This window comes from Amia ocellicauda, chromosome 7 (genome assembly GCF_036373705.1).
Source record: "Amia ocellicauda isolate fAmiCal2 chromosome 7, fAmiCal2.hap1, whole genome shotgun sequence".
Classification (NCBI taxonomy): Eukaryota; Metazoa; Chordata; class Actinopteri; order Amiiformes; family Amiidae; genus Amia; species Amia ocellicauda.
Window position 1 is genome coordinate 17,920,019 of NC_089856.1, and position 19,959 is coordinate 17,939,977.

At 41.5% G+C, this 19,959-nt stretch overlaps 1 protein-coding gene across 2 annotated transcripts in view; it reads left to right on the plus strand.

Moving 5' to 3' along the window:
• LOC136753011 (transient receptor potential cation channel subfamily M member 4) overlaps positions 1–19,959 on the plus strand; it is a 139,513-nt gene that overhangs the window by 105,776 nt on the left and 13,778 nt on the right. For both annotated transcript variants that reach the window (XM_066708789.1, XM_066708790.1), the window contains 8 exons: positions 2,180–2,424; positions 2,685–2,800; positions 5,047–5,179; positions 12,799–12,973; positions 13,930–14,095; positions 18,412–18,593; positions 19,231–19,363; positions 19,610–19,682. In XM_066708789.1, coding sequence (XP_066564886.1) covers positions 2,180–2,424; positions 2,685–2,800; positions 5,047–5,179; positions 12,799–12,973; positions 13,930–14,095; positions 18,412–18,593; positions 19,231–19,363; positions 19,610–19,682 — 1,223 coding nt within the window. The remainder of the gene's footprint in view (positions 1–2,179; positions 2,425–2,684; positions 2,801–5,046; positions 5,180–12,798; positions 12,974–13,929; positions 14,096–18,411; positions 18,594–19,230; positions 19,364–19,609; positions 19,683–19,959) is intronic.

Here is a 19,959-nt window from a genome sequence, read left to right on the forward strand (position 1 = left end):
ACACAACCTTTACACTGTTTAACTGTTCAGCTGATTGAATATCCTAGAAGACAGTGGCTGAATGAAATCATGAAAAGACAATGCTTGATTGAAGTAACCTCAGACAGAATAAATACAAACAAATGATTGCTTCACAGATAAAACTGAAACAATGTACACTATAACAACATGAAACAATTAATAATATATACAGAAAAATAATAAAAGTAAATGTTCCCACTACACTATACAATATTGAAAAGAAAGCCCCCAGAAACATTTTAGGTCCATTTGATAGAAGAAAGGTGTCCCCTTCTAAAGTATAATAGTGCTATCCTGGGGAACTATTTATTTTAACTGGTATTTCTTACCCAAATTGTTGTCCCCTATGCCACACATTTGTGTCTTAAATTGCATTAGGAATCCTCTGCCTCTACCTCTACCTAGTTTTTTGCTGGGGAGCCATTTCTGGAACTGGAAACATACACCCAAATTAGTTTACACTATTTGTCCATTTGGTCAATTAATAAGGCTTATTAGCTAGAAATTACAAACAGTCTGTGAACGAGTAATCAAGTTTAAAATGATTTAAATTATTTAATCAAAAGACTTTAAAAAGAGCTCGGTGAGCTGCGCTATCCAAGCACTTAATGCATGAGCTGTGAAACGTCAGCTTGTGTTTTTAAACACAAGAGCACCCTTTGCACTTCAAGACCTGATGATTTTATTAAATAAATAAAGATACTCTCTCATGGCTTTGGTCACTCTTTTACATGCAGTGTGCAGACAGGATCCTTCCTCTCATAATCAAATAACTACCTCCACGCAGCTGCGGTACAATATGTTTTTGCTTCCAATTTTATATAAGATGAAAAATAATTTCTGCATTCAAGTTGTACTATTTTGGGAAACAAACATTTTCTTTAAAGGATAATCTTTATGTTAATGTATACTAGATTTTCTAATCTATCTTAATGATCTGGACTCTGGGATAGTTAGCAAACTTGTCATATTTGCAGATATTAAAATAGGTGGCTCAGCAGATATAATCTCAGCAGCTCAGGTTATTCAAAGGGACTTAGATAATTTTCAGTTGTGGGCCGACACCTGGCAGATGAAATTCAATGTAGAAGGTAATACATGCAGGTAACAAAAATGTCCACTATAATTACACTATGGGAGGAATAGAACTAGATGAAGTAATGCATGAGAAAGACCTAGGCGTCTACGTGGCAATAAAAAAGGCAAATAGAATGTTAGGGCATATTGTCAAAAGTGTAGAATTTAAAACAAGGGAAGTAATGTTAAGACTGTACAATGCGCTAGTTAGACCTCATCTGGAATACTGTGTACAGTTCTGGGCAACACTGTTCAAGAAAGATATCGCTACTCTAGAGGCAGTTCAGAAGAGAGCAGCCAGACTTATTCCAGGTTTGAAGGGAATGTCCTACTCAGAGAGACTGAGGGAACTGAACCTTTTCACCCTGGAACAGTGGAGACTACATGGGGACTTGATTCAAGTCTTCAAAATCATTAAAGGCATCGACCACATCAAACCACAGGAGCTTTTCCAGATCAACAGGGACACATGCACCCGGGGACACAAATGGAAATTGGGCTTCAAGGCATTCAAATTGGAAAACAGGAGAAACTTCTTTACACAGAGAGTAGTCACAATCTGGAACAAATAGTTATTTTGTCTTATTCTTTTACTGTGCCTATTTTAGAGGCATTTTATCTTATCTATTATATTTTACTGCTTGAGAATCTGGGTTCTGTCCTTGAATTGTTTTTCACATAAACCTGTACAAACACTGGAAAAGTAAATATCGGCAGTGTATATCAGTAATTGGAAAATTGTGATCACCAATTATCGCTATCGGACCCAAAAAACCTGTATCAGTTGGGCTCTGTGAATTTATAATTATCCTTATCATTTTCAATAATTTATTTCTAATGCTTTTAACCTATCACTCTCTGTCACACATTGTAGTGTCAATGCATGGCAGTGTCCCGTCAGTATTTCTGTTTTAACCTCCTACACCCACCCCCTCTCTCTTTTTCTTCCTTTACTGTAGTGTCCGTGTGTCTGTATTAACACCCCTTGTTCTATCCCTCTCTCTTAGTAATCAGTAATAGGGGCCTGTGTTTGTGAGTCAGTGTGGCTGTATTAACCTTGTTCTTTCCCTATCTTTCTCAGGTCGCCGCCGCCCCCCCATTCCACCAGACTCCTCACGCCCATTCATTGTCTTCCGCTGGCGTCAGTTTTGGTTCGCACCTGTCACTGCCTTCCTGGGCAATGTGCTCATGTACTTCCTCTTCCTGCTGCTCTTCGCCACCGTGTTATTGGCTGACTTTCAGCCCCCACCCCCAACTGGCCCCTCCCCCCTGGAGCTGGTGCTGTACTTCTGGGTCTTCACCCTGGTCTGTGAGGAGCTACGGCAGGTAGACAGGGGGAGGGGCAAGGGAGAAGGGAAAGGGGAGAGAGAAGGAGAGTGGGAGGGGAAAGAGGGGAGGGGAGGAAGGATAGAGTGAGGGAGGGAGAGGAAGTGGGAGACTGGACTGGGGGAGGGGGTGAGGGTAGGGGAGGGGAGTGAGCAAGAAGGGTGTCTCCAGTCTGTCCTTTCTCCTTGGTATTGTGTTCAGTCTGTTCTCTCTATCCTGCGGTGTGTCCAATTTGTCCACTCTGTCCTCTGTGTCCACAGACATTCTTTCTGGGAAATCTGCCTCTGCTGCAGCGCATGAGGAAGTATATTCAGGACATGTGGAATAAGATGGACCTGAGTGCCATAATGCTGTTCCTCATTGGACTATGCTGCAGGTACCCAGATGTATATCAGTGCCTGTCCCTCTGTGTCGTTTTGTGTCTCTGTCTATATGCGTTTCTCCCTGTCTCTGTCTCTTTCTGTGGTCTGTCTTATCTCTCTGTCTTTTCCTCTCTCTGTCCATAAGACTGTTCCTCACTGGACTGTGCTGCAGGTACCCCAGTATATATTGGTGTCTCTGTTTCTGTTTGTTTCTGTATCTTTCTGCCTCTGTGTATGATCTTAGTGTACTCTCAGTGTGTCTGTATTGATTCTCCCTCCCTTTTACTACATTGTTAATGTATTACAGTGTCAGGGTATCAGCCAGCCAATACGTCAGTGTTCAATTTTCTCCCCCTCTCCCTGCCCCTTCCCCTCCATACCCCTATCTCCTCTTCCCTCTCCATCCCTCCCGTATTTGTTTTACCTTTCTCCCCCAATCATTCCCCTCACATTTCCCTTTCCTTCCTCCTCCCCTCCATTTCTCCTTCTCCCTCCCCCTCAGCCCCTCTCTCTCATTCCCCATCTCCTAATCTTCTCCTCCCTTACCCTCCCTTATCTTACCTTCTCCCCCTTTCTCCCTCAACCTCTGCCCATCCTTCTCTCCTTCTCCCTTCTCTCTCACTCCCCCCCATTAAAAAGTATTAAAGTTTGTTGTATAATAAATAAATGTAAAGAATAATATAGAATTTTGACATTATCATTAGCAAAGCCAAATTGTAAATTAATCTTCCCATTGTCTTCCCTGTGCATTTGTGAATGGGAACATTCAAAAATGCTCAAATTAAGTTATTAGGTAAGAAATATTGTGTGGACTAGCCAATTACATTTTGATGTGTTGTTGGTGGGCTTATATTTTCACCTGTTTTACATCATCCCTTCAATGAGTTCCTGTCATAGATCAATGTGCCAGGGGTTGGCGCTATATTTGAACAGAACCTCTTGGAATTGTTGAATGAAGGAGGGCTAACTAGCTACTAGCCTGAATACAACAGGACAAGCCTGGCTATCATCTTTATCCATATTTAGTATTGAGAGGGAGCTTTTCACAGACATGTGACTTTTCGTTCAGGCAATAGATTGCTTTGTTCAGTAGTTTTTTTCATGTTCAAATACTCTGGTTAGTGTTATGGTGGTTTTAAATGGCAGCCAAATGGCTGCATTTTATTATCTTACTTTGAACATGTTATTGTCTTACAGTTGTGTTAAGGTACAATGCTTCAGTTGAAGCAACCCTTCGGATCCCAGTGAATCAGGTAGTCAGGCCAGTCAGTGTTTCAGCAACAGTGGAGACTTTTCAGCAGGAGCTCAGGAAGAAAAAGTCACAAACACCGAAGTCCGTTAGTTTATCTTCAGTTTATTGAAAGTTTCAAACAGCCTTATACAGTCTAACAAACAACTTCTGCAACAGTTACGGGGCAGTCCCAATACATAGTTACACAACATAATAATAATGATTCATTGGCTAATGCGTTTGAGAAAGAAAAAGTTTTGCAGTTGTTCCCACAAGCAGGTGCACATGTCATGCCTCGTGGGAATGTTACTGTCCGAGGATGTGCAACACATAATATATTTGTGATTGGGGTGGCAGGAAAGGGGAAAATAGTTTAGCACATACTGTACGATTAACATGTTTTGTGTCTGCCACAGCCGTAGGGATTACAAGCAGTTATGCGGGTTATTTCAGAAGTATGCATAAGACATAGATAATAATAAGTAAAAATATGAAAGCTAAAAACAGGCAGCAAACAACAACAAACCTTAAACTAGAATTATATATACTTACAGATTCACAGTTCATCAGAAGCTGCAAGTCAACACAGTTTACATTAAAATATTAAAAAAAAAAACTCACAAGTTTCTTTTGGGGTGTCCGAGCAATGAAGAAAACTGGTGTTGCAGTTCCATATTTTTTTCCAATATTTGATTTTGGTTATAACCGAATATTGGGCAAACTATTTCTGTGCCTCACTCGGTTTATGCGTGGATATTAAATATGACAGGCAGGAGTATGAGAGATGTATAGCTTGCTGTGCAGGTGTAGAGATTGTCATGTGTGTTTCTTTTCTGGTACCTTGTTAAAGTCATTTATTTTTTTAGGTATAGTGCAGTCGTAAAGCGTGTGCACTGCCGGGGTGTTTTCTGATTTGTGTGAATGTGTGGGTGCGATGCAGAGTATCTGCTAGTGTGGATGTACTGTATTAAACCTCCCTCTTCTCCTCTCCCCCTCTTCTCCCTCCTTCTCTCTCTCCCTTTCTCTCAGGATGTTCCCATACTCTTATTCCTTCGGCCGAGCTGTGCTGTGTGTGGATTTTATGGTGTTCACTCTAAGACTGATCCATATCTTTGCTGTGCACAAACAACTGGGCCCCAAACTCATCATCGTGGAGAAGATGGTGAGCAGTAGATAGGGATGGCAGTGTGCTGGGAAACTGAGTCCTGTTCTGTGATTGACTGAGGCTGAAAGGTGAAGGATCCTATATAGCTATAGCTATAGCTATAGTTGGCTAATTCCCCAGGTCCAGGGAAGAACTAAAGATAAATTGTGGATTTTTATAGTTGTCGGTGTTCAAATGGTGGATTTTTTAATCTGAGTTGGGTTATATATATATTTATACTACTGGCTCTCAATCTTGGTCCTGGGGACCACCTGCCCTGATGGTGTTTCTTCCAGCTGAGCTCTCAATTACTTAATTGGGCCCTCAATTGAACTAATTTGCTTCATTTGACTGTTTAAGTTGTGATAACCTGCTTTGTGTAAACCCGACCCTGTATCAGCTCCCAAACCTGATTTAAGAAGTAACTCTGCAAAACACTGTCAGCATTTCCCCCCCTGGACACCATTTCAAAGCCCACCTAAAACTTGAAGTCTAGAAGCACCTCTGAGTGGAATTAAGGTTCAATAGTGCTACAGTAGTTTCATGCTGGGGAACTATTTCTGGAACTGGGAATAGACAGCCAAACTGGTGTCCCCCATGCCACAATGTTGTATTTTAAAGTGCATTGTGAGCATTCCAAGGCTGATTTTCTCTAATTTAAAAGAATGGCCCCAAAATAATTTCTGTTCCTGTATGCATAAAACATCTCAGAATTACTCCTAGGAATCATGCTAAACGTTTGTTTAGAAGTAAAATTACTCCTCGCTCAGAGCAGGAGGTAGACGTTAGTCTTAAACCTACTTTTACCTGGGAGTAGAATCCAATCGTAGATTTTTTTTTTCTTCATTTTGGAAACAAAACTAAAACCCCCAAAAATGCGAAAAGACGAATATGCAAAGCTAACTCAGACTTTAATTTGTTTATAATTTTAAACAAATTAGTAAGTATTTCCCCCTAATTCCTTCATGACAAGGATGTTAAGGTGCTACGTGGAATTAAAATGCTAGATTAATTTCACATTCATAATCACAATCATATAATACAGGCTACATAAAACATCTTAAATGTAACACTATTTATCCTTCTTTTGTACTGTAGGGTAAGGTACACTTATAAATTTCAATTAAAGAAGTGAATTTATAGTATCACCTTATCACGAATCCTGGAATCTTGTAGAACTTAATTTCTGTAATAATTGAACGCAGACACCAATTCCAAAGATATAAATTGTCAAATTTATTCAAAACAAAGACTAAATGTAGCACTACACTAATTATACAAAAGGGAAAAACTAATTAAAATTCAACTCTAGATCAAAAAATCAAAGACAAATCACTTCCGTGACCAAATCAAAGACCATGGAATCGCATATGATAACACACAAATCGTTAAACAAAAAAGGTTATAAACACATTGACTACAATACCGGTTAGTAAGACGAAGGTGAGTCTCTCGTTAGTATTGTTAGTCAGACATTAAATAACTACGCAGGTTAGTATTTATGTCAGGTAACTTCTCGTTATATATACACTCACCTAAAGGATTATTAGGAACACCATACTAATACTGTGTTTGACCCCCTTTCGCCTTCAGAACTGCCTTAATTCTACGTGGCATTGATTCAACAAGGTGCTGAAAGCATTCTTTAGAAATGTTGGCCCATATTGATAGGATAGCATCTTGCAGTTGATGGAGATTTGTGGGATGCACATCCAGGGCACGAAGCTCCTGTTCCACCACATCCCAAAGATGCTCTATTGGGTTGAGATCTGGTGACTGTGGGGGTCAGTTTAATACAGTGAACTCATTGTCATGTTCAAGAAACCAATTTGAAATGATTCGACCTTGTGACATGGTGCATTATCCTGCTGGAAGTAGCCATCAGAGGATGGGTACATGGTGGTCATAAAGGGATGGACATGGTCAGAAACAATGCTCAGGTAGGCCGTGGCATTTAAACGATGCCCAATTGGCACTAAGGGGCCTAAAGTGTGCCAAGAAAACATCCCCCACACCATTACACCACCACCATCAGCCTGCACAGTGGTAACAAGGCATGATGGATCCATGTTCTCATTCTGTTTACGCCAAATTCTGACTCTACCATCTGAATGTCTCAACAGAAATCGAGACTCATCAGACCAGGCAACATTTTTCCAGTCTTCAACTGTCCAATTTTGGTGAGCTTGTGCAAATTGTAGCCTCTTTTTCCTATTTGTAGTGGAGATGAGTGGTACCCGGTGGGGTCTTCTGCTGTTGTAGCCCATCCGCCTCAAGGTTGTACGTGTTGTGGCTTCACAAATGCTTTGCTGCATACCTCGGTTGTAACTAGTGGTTATTTCAGTCAAAGTTGCTCTTCTATCAGCTTGAATCAGTCGGCCCATTCTCCTCTGACCTCTAGCATCAACAAGGCATTTTTGCCCACAGGACTGCCGCATACTGGATGTTTTTCCCTTTTCACACCATTCTTTGTAAACCCTAGAAATGGTTGTGCGTGAAAATCCCAGTAACTGAGCAGATTGTGAAATACTCAGACCGGCCCGTCTGGCACCAACAACCATGCCACGCTCAAAATTGCTTAAATCACCTTTCTTTCCCATTCAGACATTCAGTTTGGAGTTCAGGAGATTGTCTTGACCAGGACCACACCCCTAAATGCATTGAAGCAACTGCCATGTGATTGGTTGGTTAGATAATTGCATTAATGAGAAATTGAACAGGTGTTCCTAATAATCCTTTAGGTGAGTGTATATATCAGTCTCATTTACGTTTAGGTGCCGAGAAAGATCCTATCATTACTTGTTACCACAATTTCCCTTAACTGATTATTATTCAATGATTAAGGATAAGCAGGGCCACCAATAATCTAATGTCTATTAACTTGTGTCAATTTCAGACTAAACAGTTAAACAGGAATGAGAAGATATTTCTCGGTGTTGACAGATTTTATTTCTAAAATTATCAACAAAACAGTTTAATGCAACACACATTTATATTTAAGAAAACTAAATGATATTACACATTCTAGAGTTATGAATCACAGATTAACATTTCTAATTGATTTCTCAAATGTCATGAATCACAAACTCAAAACTGTTAAACTTATCTGAACTTCGTCGCAGAGAGGCCTCTCTGGCTTCGGGCTCAGATAACAGCACACGGCACGAGGTCCGTGTGGTTTGGAACAAAGGCAGTCCGGTTCAGCTTTGTCCAAGAACTTCCACTCAGTCGATGCACCTGGAAGTTGGGGTTTCGCGAATGTAGAGTCTTTTCCAAACAGATTTTCCACTGGTTTGAAGGCTCCAAGGTTGTGCCCAAAATCTTTTTTGTAAGCAGGGTTCCACCGTAGTTACTTGAAGACAAAGTCTTTGAGGAAAGCAGGGCCCTGTTCATTCCAAGGGTCAAGTTTCTTAAGACTCGAATAGCTATTTAAATGACTGACACTTTCGTATACAGTCGACTTAGTCAATTGTCCAGCTGTAAAACTCCACTGATCAGGTGGGCACAGGCGGGCATGCGCAGTCTGTAAAGTTCTTTATTTAATAAAGTCCTTTAAAAGAATTCTTCGTACGGCTCAATCTCCTTCTCCCAGTTTAACTCTTCTGTTGCCGGCAAAGACTTGGTTGGTTTCTGGTTCCGGTTCTGGCAACAGAGCTACAGGTTGAGCTGTGGCAGTGAGTTACTGGTTCAGGTGAGAGGGAGAGAGACAGAGACAGAGAGAGAGAGAGAGAGAGAGAGAGAGAGAGAGAGAGAGAGAGAGAGAGAGAGAGAGAGAGAGAGAGAGAGAGAGAGAGAGAGAGAGAGAGAGAGTGCTCTGTTCCTTATAGTCTGTCAGATCAATAGGTGATTGGTTCTTGAGTTTGTGAGATTGGATTTCGGTTTCAGCCCCCAGTGTCCTATTGGAGGGGGGCTTGATTTATGACTGATGTCAATCCATGCCATCTTTTGGAAATGCCGGTTGGCCAGGGTTCGTATCTCTATGTCGGGATTTCGGCTCTCGTCCACTTCAAAGAGTTTTTATCACCTACAGGCCCCTTTCTCCAGACATCTCATAGCAGGATTCCAACCTATTTGGCCTCTTCTCGGTGCCATCCTCCCCAAAACTGTCACTTTGATGCAAACCAGTTCCAAGCTGATGAGCTAAGGAAATCTGATAACTTTGGGGAGGAGAGGTCTTCTTTAGATCAGTGCTTCAGCTCAGAGCCCAAATGCTCTTATCCAAATACACCCAACATAATGCTACAATACATAGGAAATTGTCCACAGGTGGAAACACTAGGGTTTTTAACATTTAACATTCCTTTGCATACACACAATGTGCATGCAGTTCATTATGAATATGCTTTGTATGAGTAGATCATTTTTCATTCATTTTGCAGCTTATTTTTTTACTTTTATTCGTGTTAAAAATAGATATAGGCAATGTAAAACGCTGATGAATAAAGGCTAGCATTAATTATGAATTGATTATGCTAGCATTGGTTATATAGGCATAATCATTGGCTTGTGGCTTGTTTTGGGGGTATTTGTCGTGCAGTAGTGGGGAAATCAAAAAACGATGCTGTTAATGCCAGTATGGTTTGATGGAAAATTGTGCTTATTGAAGGCTGTTATGAAGGTCCCAAATCACCCTGTGGCCAGACACCACAAAGCTTTTATTCCCATTTTGTCACATACCTTCAAGGGGTTTGACATTTTAAAAGCAGTGTCTGATTGGTCATCAAAATAAATATGATAGTAATTTTATTGGCATTCTAAAATAAGCCTACCCATCTCATCAATATTATTACAGTTATTACTCATGAATAATAATTATTATCCTCTAAATTGCCAGCTACATCTAGAAGGTCATTTACTGATAACAAAGATAGGTTTGAAACAATTAAACTTTAATAAGAAACAAGTAGAGAATGTAAGATGCTGATAAACTAAAATGGAGTAAATGAGATGTGAAAAAATAACAGGTACTCAGAATGCGGGCAAATTAATAGTTACTATGAGAAAACTACAGGGTCGCAGCACACAAAACACACAAAGTACAGAGGCATAAAATGATGTCTATTTTCCTCCACAGGACTTTCTTTTAAATATTAGAAAACAACCCTTGGAATGCTCACATTGCAATATACACTCACCTAAAGGATTATTAGGAACACCTGTTCAATTTTTCATTAATGCAATTATCTAACCAACCAATCACATGGCAGTTGCTTCAATGCATTTAGGGGTGTGGTCCTGGTCAAGACAATCTCCTGAACTCCAAACTGAATGTCTGAATGGGAAAGAAAGGTGATTTAAGCAATTCTGAGCGTGGCATGGTTGTTGGTGCCAGACGGGCCGGTCTGAGTATTTCACAATCTGCTCAGTTACTGGGATTTTCACGCACAACCATTTCTAGGGTTTACAAAGAATGGTGTGAAAAGGGAAAAACATCCAGTATGTGGCAGTCCTGACCCCACCGGGTACCACTCATCTCCACTACAAATAGGAAAAAGAGGCTACAATTTGCACAAGCTCACCAAAATTGGACAGTTGAAGACTGGAAAAATGTTGCCTGGTCTGATGAGTTTCGATTTCTGTTGAGACATTCAGATGGTAGAGTCAGAATTTGGCGTAAACAGAATGAGAACATGGATCCATCATGCCTTGTTACCACTGTGCAGGCTGATGGTGGTGGTGTAATGGTGTGGGGGATGTTTTCTTGGCACACTTTAGGCCCCTTAGTGCCAATTGGGCATCGTTTAAATGCCACGGCCTACCTGAGCATGTGCATCCCACAAATCTCCATCAACTGCAAGATGCTTTCCTATCAATATGGGCCAACATTTCTAAAGAATGCTTTCAGCACCTTGTTGAATCAATGCCACGTAGAATTAAGGCAGTTCTGAAGGCGAAAGGGGGTCAAACACAGTATTAGTATGGTGTTCCTAATAATCCTTTAGGATTTAGCAATTAGGCACTTTGGGTGCCCATTCCCAGTTCCAAAATTGCTCCCCAGCATGAAACTACTTTACTTGAAAAGGGTAGCCTTTCTACTATCAAAAGTTCTTTTAAATATGAGAAAGCCAGCCTCAGAAAGCTTAAAATGCAATTAAAAATATGAAATTGTGGAATGGGGGGCACCAGTTTGGCTGTCTATTCCCAGGTCCACAAATTGCTCCCCAACATAACACTACTGTACTTTAGAAGAGGACACGTTCTACTATCAATAGGACCTAAAATAATTTGGGGGCCATTCTTTTCAATATGAGAAAGCCAGCCTTGGAATGCTCTCAATGCACTTACAAATATGACATTGTGGCATGGAGGTCACCAGTTTGGGTGTCTATTCACATTTTCACAAAGAGTGCCCCAGCATAACACTACTGTACTTTAGAAGGGGACCCTTTCTACTATCAATTGGACCTAAAATTACTTTGGGGTATTTCTTTTTAATATTAGAAATCCAGCCTCGGAACGTTCATATTGCATGTACAAATATGACATTGTGACATGGAGGACACTGCCAGGAAATCAGCAAGTACAAAAAGGAGCTGTCACAGAGCACTGGTGAAGAGAAGACTGCTGTTGCCTTTTCGGTGGAAAAAAGCAGCACTCTGTACCCTACTCTGAAACCCTTTGCCCAGGATTTGCTTGCTATGCCAGCATCCTAAGCCTTTTCAGAGAGGTTGTTTAGTGTCACTGGTGAACAACAATATTGTGTAGCAGCACTTTGTTTTACTATAGCTGTTTAACTTTTTTTTATGTTTTGTGTCTAAGAGAGTGCACTGATGGGTCTTCTGCTCTTGTAACTTTATTTTTACAAACAATCTGTTTTTCAAGGGAGACCTCAAACTTCAGAGAATTTGAATTACAGTAATTTGAAAAGTGACCATGAAGTGTTTGTGACTTGATTTCAAATACATTTCAAATTAACAGTCAATCAATATGTTTGTTTCATATCCATCAGCTAATGAGCTAAACATCTGAAATTTGACATGATGCATGATAATGAAGTAAAAAACATACATGGACTAAAATGTGACTAATATTACATTGACTAAAATGACAGGAGTTTTCGTTGACTAATATTAACCAAAACTAGTGAAAGTTTTGGACTAAATTATGACTAATGTGACTAAGACTAATAGCATTTTAGTCAAAAAAGTAAGACTTAAACTAATTCTAAAATAGCTGCCAAAATTAACAGTGTTTCAATTAAGTACCCTACTAGTGAAGTAATTCAGAGCTCAGTTGGAACTAAAAACAAGGGGACAAGGGGTCCCCAGGACCAGGATTGAGAACTACAGATTTATACTGTAGTTTGTGTCAAATACTTATTTTTGTGGATATTTACTATGTCTCTCTTTGACTGTCTCTTTGTGTGTCTCTGCCTTTCTGTGCATGTATTTGTGTCTCTCTCTGCTTGTTTCTGCATCGATGTCTCTGTCTCTCTGCATGTCTCTGAGCATCTCTCTGTCTGTTTCTCTGTCTCTCTCTTCATCTCTCTGTCTCTGAATGTCCATCTGTCTAATCTGCATCTTTCTTTTCCTCTCTCTGCATGTCTGCATCTCTCTGTCTCCTCTCCACATGTCTCTGAATGAATCTCTCTCCCTCTCCCTCTTCCATTCCCTACCCTCTCTCTGTCCCTGTCTCAGGTGAAGGATGTGTTCTTCTTCCTGTTCTTCCTGGGGGTGTGGCTTCTGGCATATGGCGTGGCCAATGAGGCACTGCTCTATCCCTACGAGGCCCGTCCAGAGTGGATCTTCAGACGAGTCTTCTACCGGCCCTACCTGCATATCTTTGGACAGATCCCCCTGGATGAGATTGATGGTGAGAGAGAGGGAAAGGGAGAGACACTGATACTTACATGCTGAGTGATACACTGACAGTGGCTGACTGATGCACAGATACACTGACTGACTGACTGACTGAGAGAAGGAGAAAGGTGGAGGGAGGTATAGAGAGGGTGAGAGATGGAAGACAGACACAGAGACAAGCAGAGGAGAGGGAGATGGGATAGAAGAGAGAGAAGTGAGAAGGAGAGGGGAGAGAGGAGAAGGATGATTAAATGATACTGGAATACATTGTCCAGGGTAGGGGTAATGTGGAAGAAACTAAGCCTTCAATCAGGTTACAGCAGGGGTTCTCAAACTTTTACTATAGACGAATTGCAGTCTGCGCGGCAAAGTGGGGTCGGGGGGTTTGGGGGAGGAGTTCTGAAGTTAACTCTGGGTATTCTTTCATGACCTCAATTGCATATCAGGCGCCAACTTTGAGAATCGCTGGGTTACAGTGTTAATTTGTTATTTCACGCAGTGTGTAGAGAAACAATTGTATCATGATGAAACAAAGTTGCTCTTACTCGATACAAAAAGTAAACAAAGATCTGCTTTCTATGTTATCCTTAAAGCAAGCTAAGCACAAGATATGTAATTATGGATGACAGTTCCCAAGCCAATGTATAGATAAGGGAAGAGCCACTTCATTCACACAGTCTGACATCATCTCCCAGATGCACATACTTATTCAGACAGAGATCAAGGTACCTCCTAGCCTGATCCTAATGTTGACATAGCTTCTTTAAGTATATAAGCAGTAAAGCCTTACAAAGAGAGAAATTCCTTCCACACTAATCATTAGTAATATCAATAACACTATTAGTATCAATAACTACAGTGGGAATAACAATTACTCTCTCCCCAATCTTTTCCCTCTCTCCTCCCTCTCTATGTGTCTCTCTTCCCTTTCCCATTTCTTTGTCACTCTCTTTCTCTCTTTCTCCACAGCTGCCAAGAGAACTATGAAGAACTGTACTACCAACCATGAGCTGATTAAGCTGGGGGCGGAGCCTTGTACCAGTGGCTATGCCAATTGGCTAGTCATCATTCTGCTGGTCATATATCTCCTGGTGGCCAATATAGTGCTGCTGAACTTGCTCATTGCCATGTTCAGGTATGCATCAAGCTATGGACTGGTCTTCACATGGGGTTACTACAGCACTGGAATTCCCTCTCTCTCCCCCTCTCCCCCTGGTGATGTACAGTGAGGGGAAAAAAGTATTTGATCCCCTGCTGATTTTGTACGTTTGCCCACTGACAAAGAAATTATCAGTCTATAATTTTAATGGTAGGTGTATTTTAACAGTGAGAGACAGAATAACAACAAAAAAATCCAGAAAAACGCATTTCAAAAAAGTTATAAATTGATTTGCATGTTAATGAGGGAAATAAGTATTTGACCCCTTCGACTTAGTACTTGGTGGCAAAACCCTTGTTGGCAATCACAGAGGTCAGACATTTCTTGTAGTTGGCCACCAGGTTTGCACACATCTCAGGAGGGATTTTGTCCCACTCCTCTTTGCAGATCCTCTCCAAGTCATTAAGGTTTCGAGGCTGACGTTTGGCAACTCGAACCTTCAGCTCCCTCCACAGATTTTCTATGGGATTACGGTCTGGAGACTGGCTAGGCCACTCCAGGACCTTAATGTGCTTCTTTCTTGGTGACTATGGTCCCAGCTGCCTTGAGATTATTAACAAGATCCTCCCGTGTAGTTCTGGGCTGATTCCTCACCGTTCTCATGATCATTGAAACTCCACGAGGTGAGATCTTGCATGGAGCCCCAGACTGAGGGAGACTGACAGTTATTTTGTGTTTCTTCCATTTGCGAATAATCGCACCAACTGTTGTCACCTTCTCACCAAGCTGCTTGGCGATGGTCTTGTAGCCCATTCCAGCCTTGTGTAGGTCTAAAATCTTGTCCCTGACATCCTTGGACAGCTCTTTGGTCTTGGCCATGGTGGAGAGTTTGGAATCTGATTGAATGATTGCTTCTGTGGACAGGTGTCTTTTATACAGGTAACGAGCTGAGATTAGGAGCACTCCCTTTAAGAGAGTGCTCCTAATCTCAGCTCGTTACCTGTATAAAAGACACCTGGGAGCCAGAAATCGTGCTGATTGATAGGGGATCAAATACTTATTTCCCTCATTAACATGCAAATCAATTTATAACTTTTTTGAAATGCTTTTTTCTGGATTTTTTTGTTGTTATTCTGTCTCTCACTGTTAAAATACATCAACCATTAGAATTATAGACTGATCATTTCTTTGTCAGTGGGCAAATGTACAAAATCAGCAGGGGATCAAATACTTTTTTCCCTCACTGTATATGTGTATGTATGTTATCTTTCAATTTTGAAACAGTTCACCCAGAGTGTGTTGGGAAATTACCTTTAACACAGAAACACTTGAATAGCCTTATTTCAAAGTCGCCGATAGGCCCCTGTGTGCATTCAGTCACTTGGCCCACCTCCTGATCCAGCTCAAGTACACTACACACAAGAACAACGCCCTCTTTGCCTTTTCAATGAGATACTGAAAGCCTTATCAGTTCTGTATGCCTTAATTCTACATGTATACGATTAGGTCCATAAATATTTGGACAGTGACACAATTGTCATAATTTTGGGTCTGTACGACACCACAATGGATTTGAAAGGAAACAATCAAGATGTGCAGTCTTTCATCTTACATCCAAATTGGGTGAACAGTGTAGGAATTAAACACATTTTTATATGTGGTCCCCCCAATTTTAGGGGCCCAAAAATATTTGGACAATTGGCTGCTCAGCTGTCTCAGCTGTTCCATGGCTAGGTGTGTGTTATTCCCTCATTAGTTCAATTACAGTTCAAATGCAGATAAAATGTACAGGTTTGATTTCAAGTGTGGAATTTGCATTTGTGTATCTGTGTCAAAGTCAACAATCAAGAGAACACTTCACCAGAGTAAATACAGAGGGTTTACCACAAGATGTAAACCATTGGTAAGCCCCAAAAACAGGAAGACCAGATTAGAGTTAGCCAAAAAACATCTAAAGAACCTGTACAGTTCTACAACAACATCCTATGGACAGATGAGACAAAGATCAACTTGTACCAAAATGATGGCAAGAGAAGAGTATGGAGAAGGGAAGGAACTGTTCATGATTCGAAGCATACCACCTCATCTGTGAAGCATGGTAGTTTTATGGCATGGGCATGTATGGCTGCCAAGGGAACTGGTTCCCTTGTATTTATTAATTATGTGACTGCTGACAAAAGCAGCAAGATGAATTCTGAAGTGTCTAGGGTTATATTATCTGCTCAGATTCAGTCAAATGCTTCAAAACTCATTGAACGGCGCATCACAGTGCAGATGGAGAATGACCTGAAGCATACTGTGAAAGCAACCCAAGACTTTTTTAAGGTGAAGAAGTGTAATATTCTGCAATGGCAATCACCTGAGCTGAATCCAATTGAGCATGCATTTCACTTGCTGAAGGCAAAACTGAAGGCAAAATGCCCCAAGAATAAGCAGGAACTAAAGACAGTTGCAGTACAGGCCTGACAGAGCATCACCAGGGAAGAAACCCAGCATTTTACAAGAGTTCCCGGACGTAGGGAAATCAGTGTCCACAGTGATTTCTGCTTACCATGATCGCATTGACAGTGAGTTGGTGGGATCTCACTTTCCTGGCCTGTCAGTTTATGAAAGTGGTGTGACAGCTTCACCCCCCTGTGTGTCATACACTTCCATTGTGGTGCCTTGATGTAGTGCTGGAGGCACTTTCCAAGGCCCCCTTCGAGCCACTTCAGTCTGTGGACTTGAAGATTTTGTCTTTGAAGAAGCCTTTTTGTTTGGCTATTGTTTGAGCTAAGCTTGGGGGAGTTGCATGCACTCTCTGTGTATCCTTCCTGTTTACGTTTTGCAGGGTATGGTTCCAGGGCCTCCCTGCATCCCAACCCCGCTTTTCTTCCTAAAGTTTTTTCTCCATCCCATGTCAACAGGCCGGTGAGTTGATGGGTTTTCATCTTCCCCCTTCACTTCAGAGGAGGAGCACTGGCTGCATGTGCTTTGCTCTGTATGGACATCACAGTGTTATGTTGATGGGACACGTGCAGTCTGGCAGGCTGACTAGCTGTCTGTCTGTCATACTGATCATATGTTGAGACAGGGTCAAAACATTGCCTGTCTCACTGTATTGTGGATGCCATTGCCTTGGCTAATGAGTTGGTTGGCCTTTTGGTGCCACAGCGGCTGGTGGCACATTCCACACAGGCGATGGCTTTTTCGTGGACACTTTTTCAGGGTACCCCCTGTCTGAGGTTTGTGCTGTGGAGAGCTGGGCTACGCCACATACTTTTTATGTGTTTTTACAGGTTGGATGTGCTGAGCACTGGGCCTGTTTTATTATTATTATTATTATTATTATTATTATTATTATTATTATTATTATTATTATTTATGAATTTATTATTATTATTATTTTTTTCTTGGCAGACGCCCTTATCCAGGGCGACTTACAACATAAGTTCAATACAAAGTGCAAGAATACAGTTAAGGCATCAAACATTATAAATTCAAATTTACATTATACAAAGCAATCCAAAGTATACAAAGTATAGTTTTAGACTCAGCTACAGTCTTAGCAGGTTTAAAGTTTTAATAATAGCAAATGTTGTTCCCAGAAGGTCAGAGCACGTGAGTTCCCTGTTCTTCTTGTATTGGATGTATTCAGCGTTGCTCCATCCCTTGTCTCTATGCTTTAAGCATTAGACTCTGTGTATTGAGTTCTACTCTGTTGCAGGCTGGATGTCCTGAGCATTGCTCCATTCATTGTGTGGCCTGCTGGGGGTTCTACTTATTGCCATAGTAGGTGGAGTTCCCTGCTCCTTATGTCCTGACGTCTACAGTGAGTTCCTTGTCAGTTCATTGTGTTCTCTTGGGTGTCTCTTACGATATGTCTTCTATCGCAGCAAAGAGGGTACACAGTCTCCCAACACCCTCTGGGGGAACAATTTCGAAATTCAAAGATAACATTGGGTTGCGGATGCAACCTTGGCTATCTGAAATGAAGATACAGTTCCCCCAACTTTCGGGATGGTTCCTTCAGCCTTATGTGGTAAGTGCAGTGTACTTCAGCTGGAGCTGGAAGCGGGCCAAGTGACTGAGTGCACACAGGGGCCTATCGGCGACTTTCTTTCATTTCACTGATTCTTTCATTTCTTCTTTCTCTCTTTATCTTTTATCTTTCCCATCTCTTCATCTTCTTCATTCTCTCTCTCCTCTCTTCCTCCCTGTACCCCTCTCTCTCTCTATCTCCCTCTTTCTTTCTCTCCCTCTGTATCACCTTCTCTTTCCCTCACTTCCCCCATCCACTCTCTCTGTCCCTTCTTCCCTCTCTTACACACTCTAACCCCCCAATCTCTTTCTCCCACTCCCCCTCTTTCCAGTTACACTTTCTCGAAGGTGCAGGAGCGGAGTGATATCTACTGGAAGTTCCAACGCTACAACCTGATCGTGGAGTACCACAGCCGGCCAGCTTTGGCCCCACCCTTCATCATCCTCTCCCACCTCAACCTGTTCATCAAGAGAAACATCCGCAAAGTTCCCTCAGTCAAGATCCAGCACTTCAGTAGGGTTCTGCAGCACTGCGCCCCATTGCAATACATTAAACTCCATTACAGTCCATTATTGTCCTTTTTTGATCCTCCTTTACTTCTTGGCAGACGACCCTTATTCAGGTCAGCTTACAGTTTACACACAAGGTAATTTAAGCATTACAAAAGTGCAGTAATACAATCAGTACAAAATTACAGTAAGTATACATCCTAGTTCAATAAGGTAACAAGTGTATTACTGTCTCCTACACTCTGTTACAATCAATTTACACTCCATTACATTAAAATTAATTGTCTTCCAATCCCTTCAGCTCATCTCCAAGTGGCTCCATTCTGTTCAATCCCATTGCCTTCCATCCCTTTCCATTCAATTGAATTGTCTCCCATCACACCCCTCTCCTCTCCTCTCCGTCTCTATGCACATTAACCAGTAAGAGATTCTCAATATTAACTATATTTCTCCTTCTGTCTCTATCTCTGCATCTTTCTCTCTCTTCTCTGTCTGTATGTGACTGACTGCTTGTGTCTCTATATGCATCTCCCCCTCTCTCTTGCCCTCTCTTCCCTTCCCCTCTCTCTCCCCCTCCCTATATCCCCTCCACCTCTCCCCTTCCTCTTCTCTCTCTCTCTCTCTTTCTCTCTCTCTCTCAGTGATTGAACTGAAGGGTCGGCAAGGCAGCCAGCTGGTGACATGGGAAGCCATTCAGAAGGAGAACTTCCTGTCTCGGCAGAACAAGAAAAAGAGAGAGAGTGACACAGAGAGACTGAAGCGCACCTCTACGAAGTACAGCAAATCACACCCAACACAGACACAGCACAACACACAGACACACACTGACACGCACTGTAACATCCTGTGACATCCTGTGACACAAGAGAGACAGCAACATTGAGAGGCTCAAACGGAACTCTGAAATACATAGCACACTGACATGCTCATAAAAGACATTCTCACAAACACACACGCACACACACACACACTCACTCAGTCACCCTGTACATGTATCTCTCTGTCTCTCTCTCTCTGTAGAGTGGACAATGTATTAAAACAGATAGTAGAAATTCGAGAACACGATCGGCGACTGAAAGTACTTGAATCTGAAGTAAGTCTCATTCTCTCTCTCTCTTTCTCTAACTCCCCCCCTTGACCCATCTCTCTCTTATAGCACAGTGTATTGTAAATATACTTGTTTTTAGTCAGTATTATATTTAACCCGCTTTTTCTCTCACTCTTTCTCTATATCTCTAGTATTTGACAAACTTGTCTAAAATAGTTGGCTCAGCAGCTTCGATCTCAGCAGCACAGGTTATTCAAAGGGACTTAGATAATATTCAGTTGAGGGCTGACACCTGGCAGATGAAATTCAATGTGGACAAGTG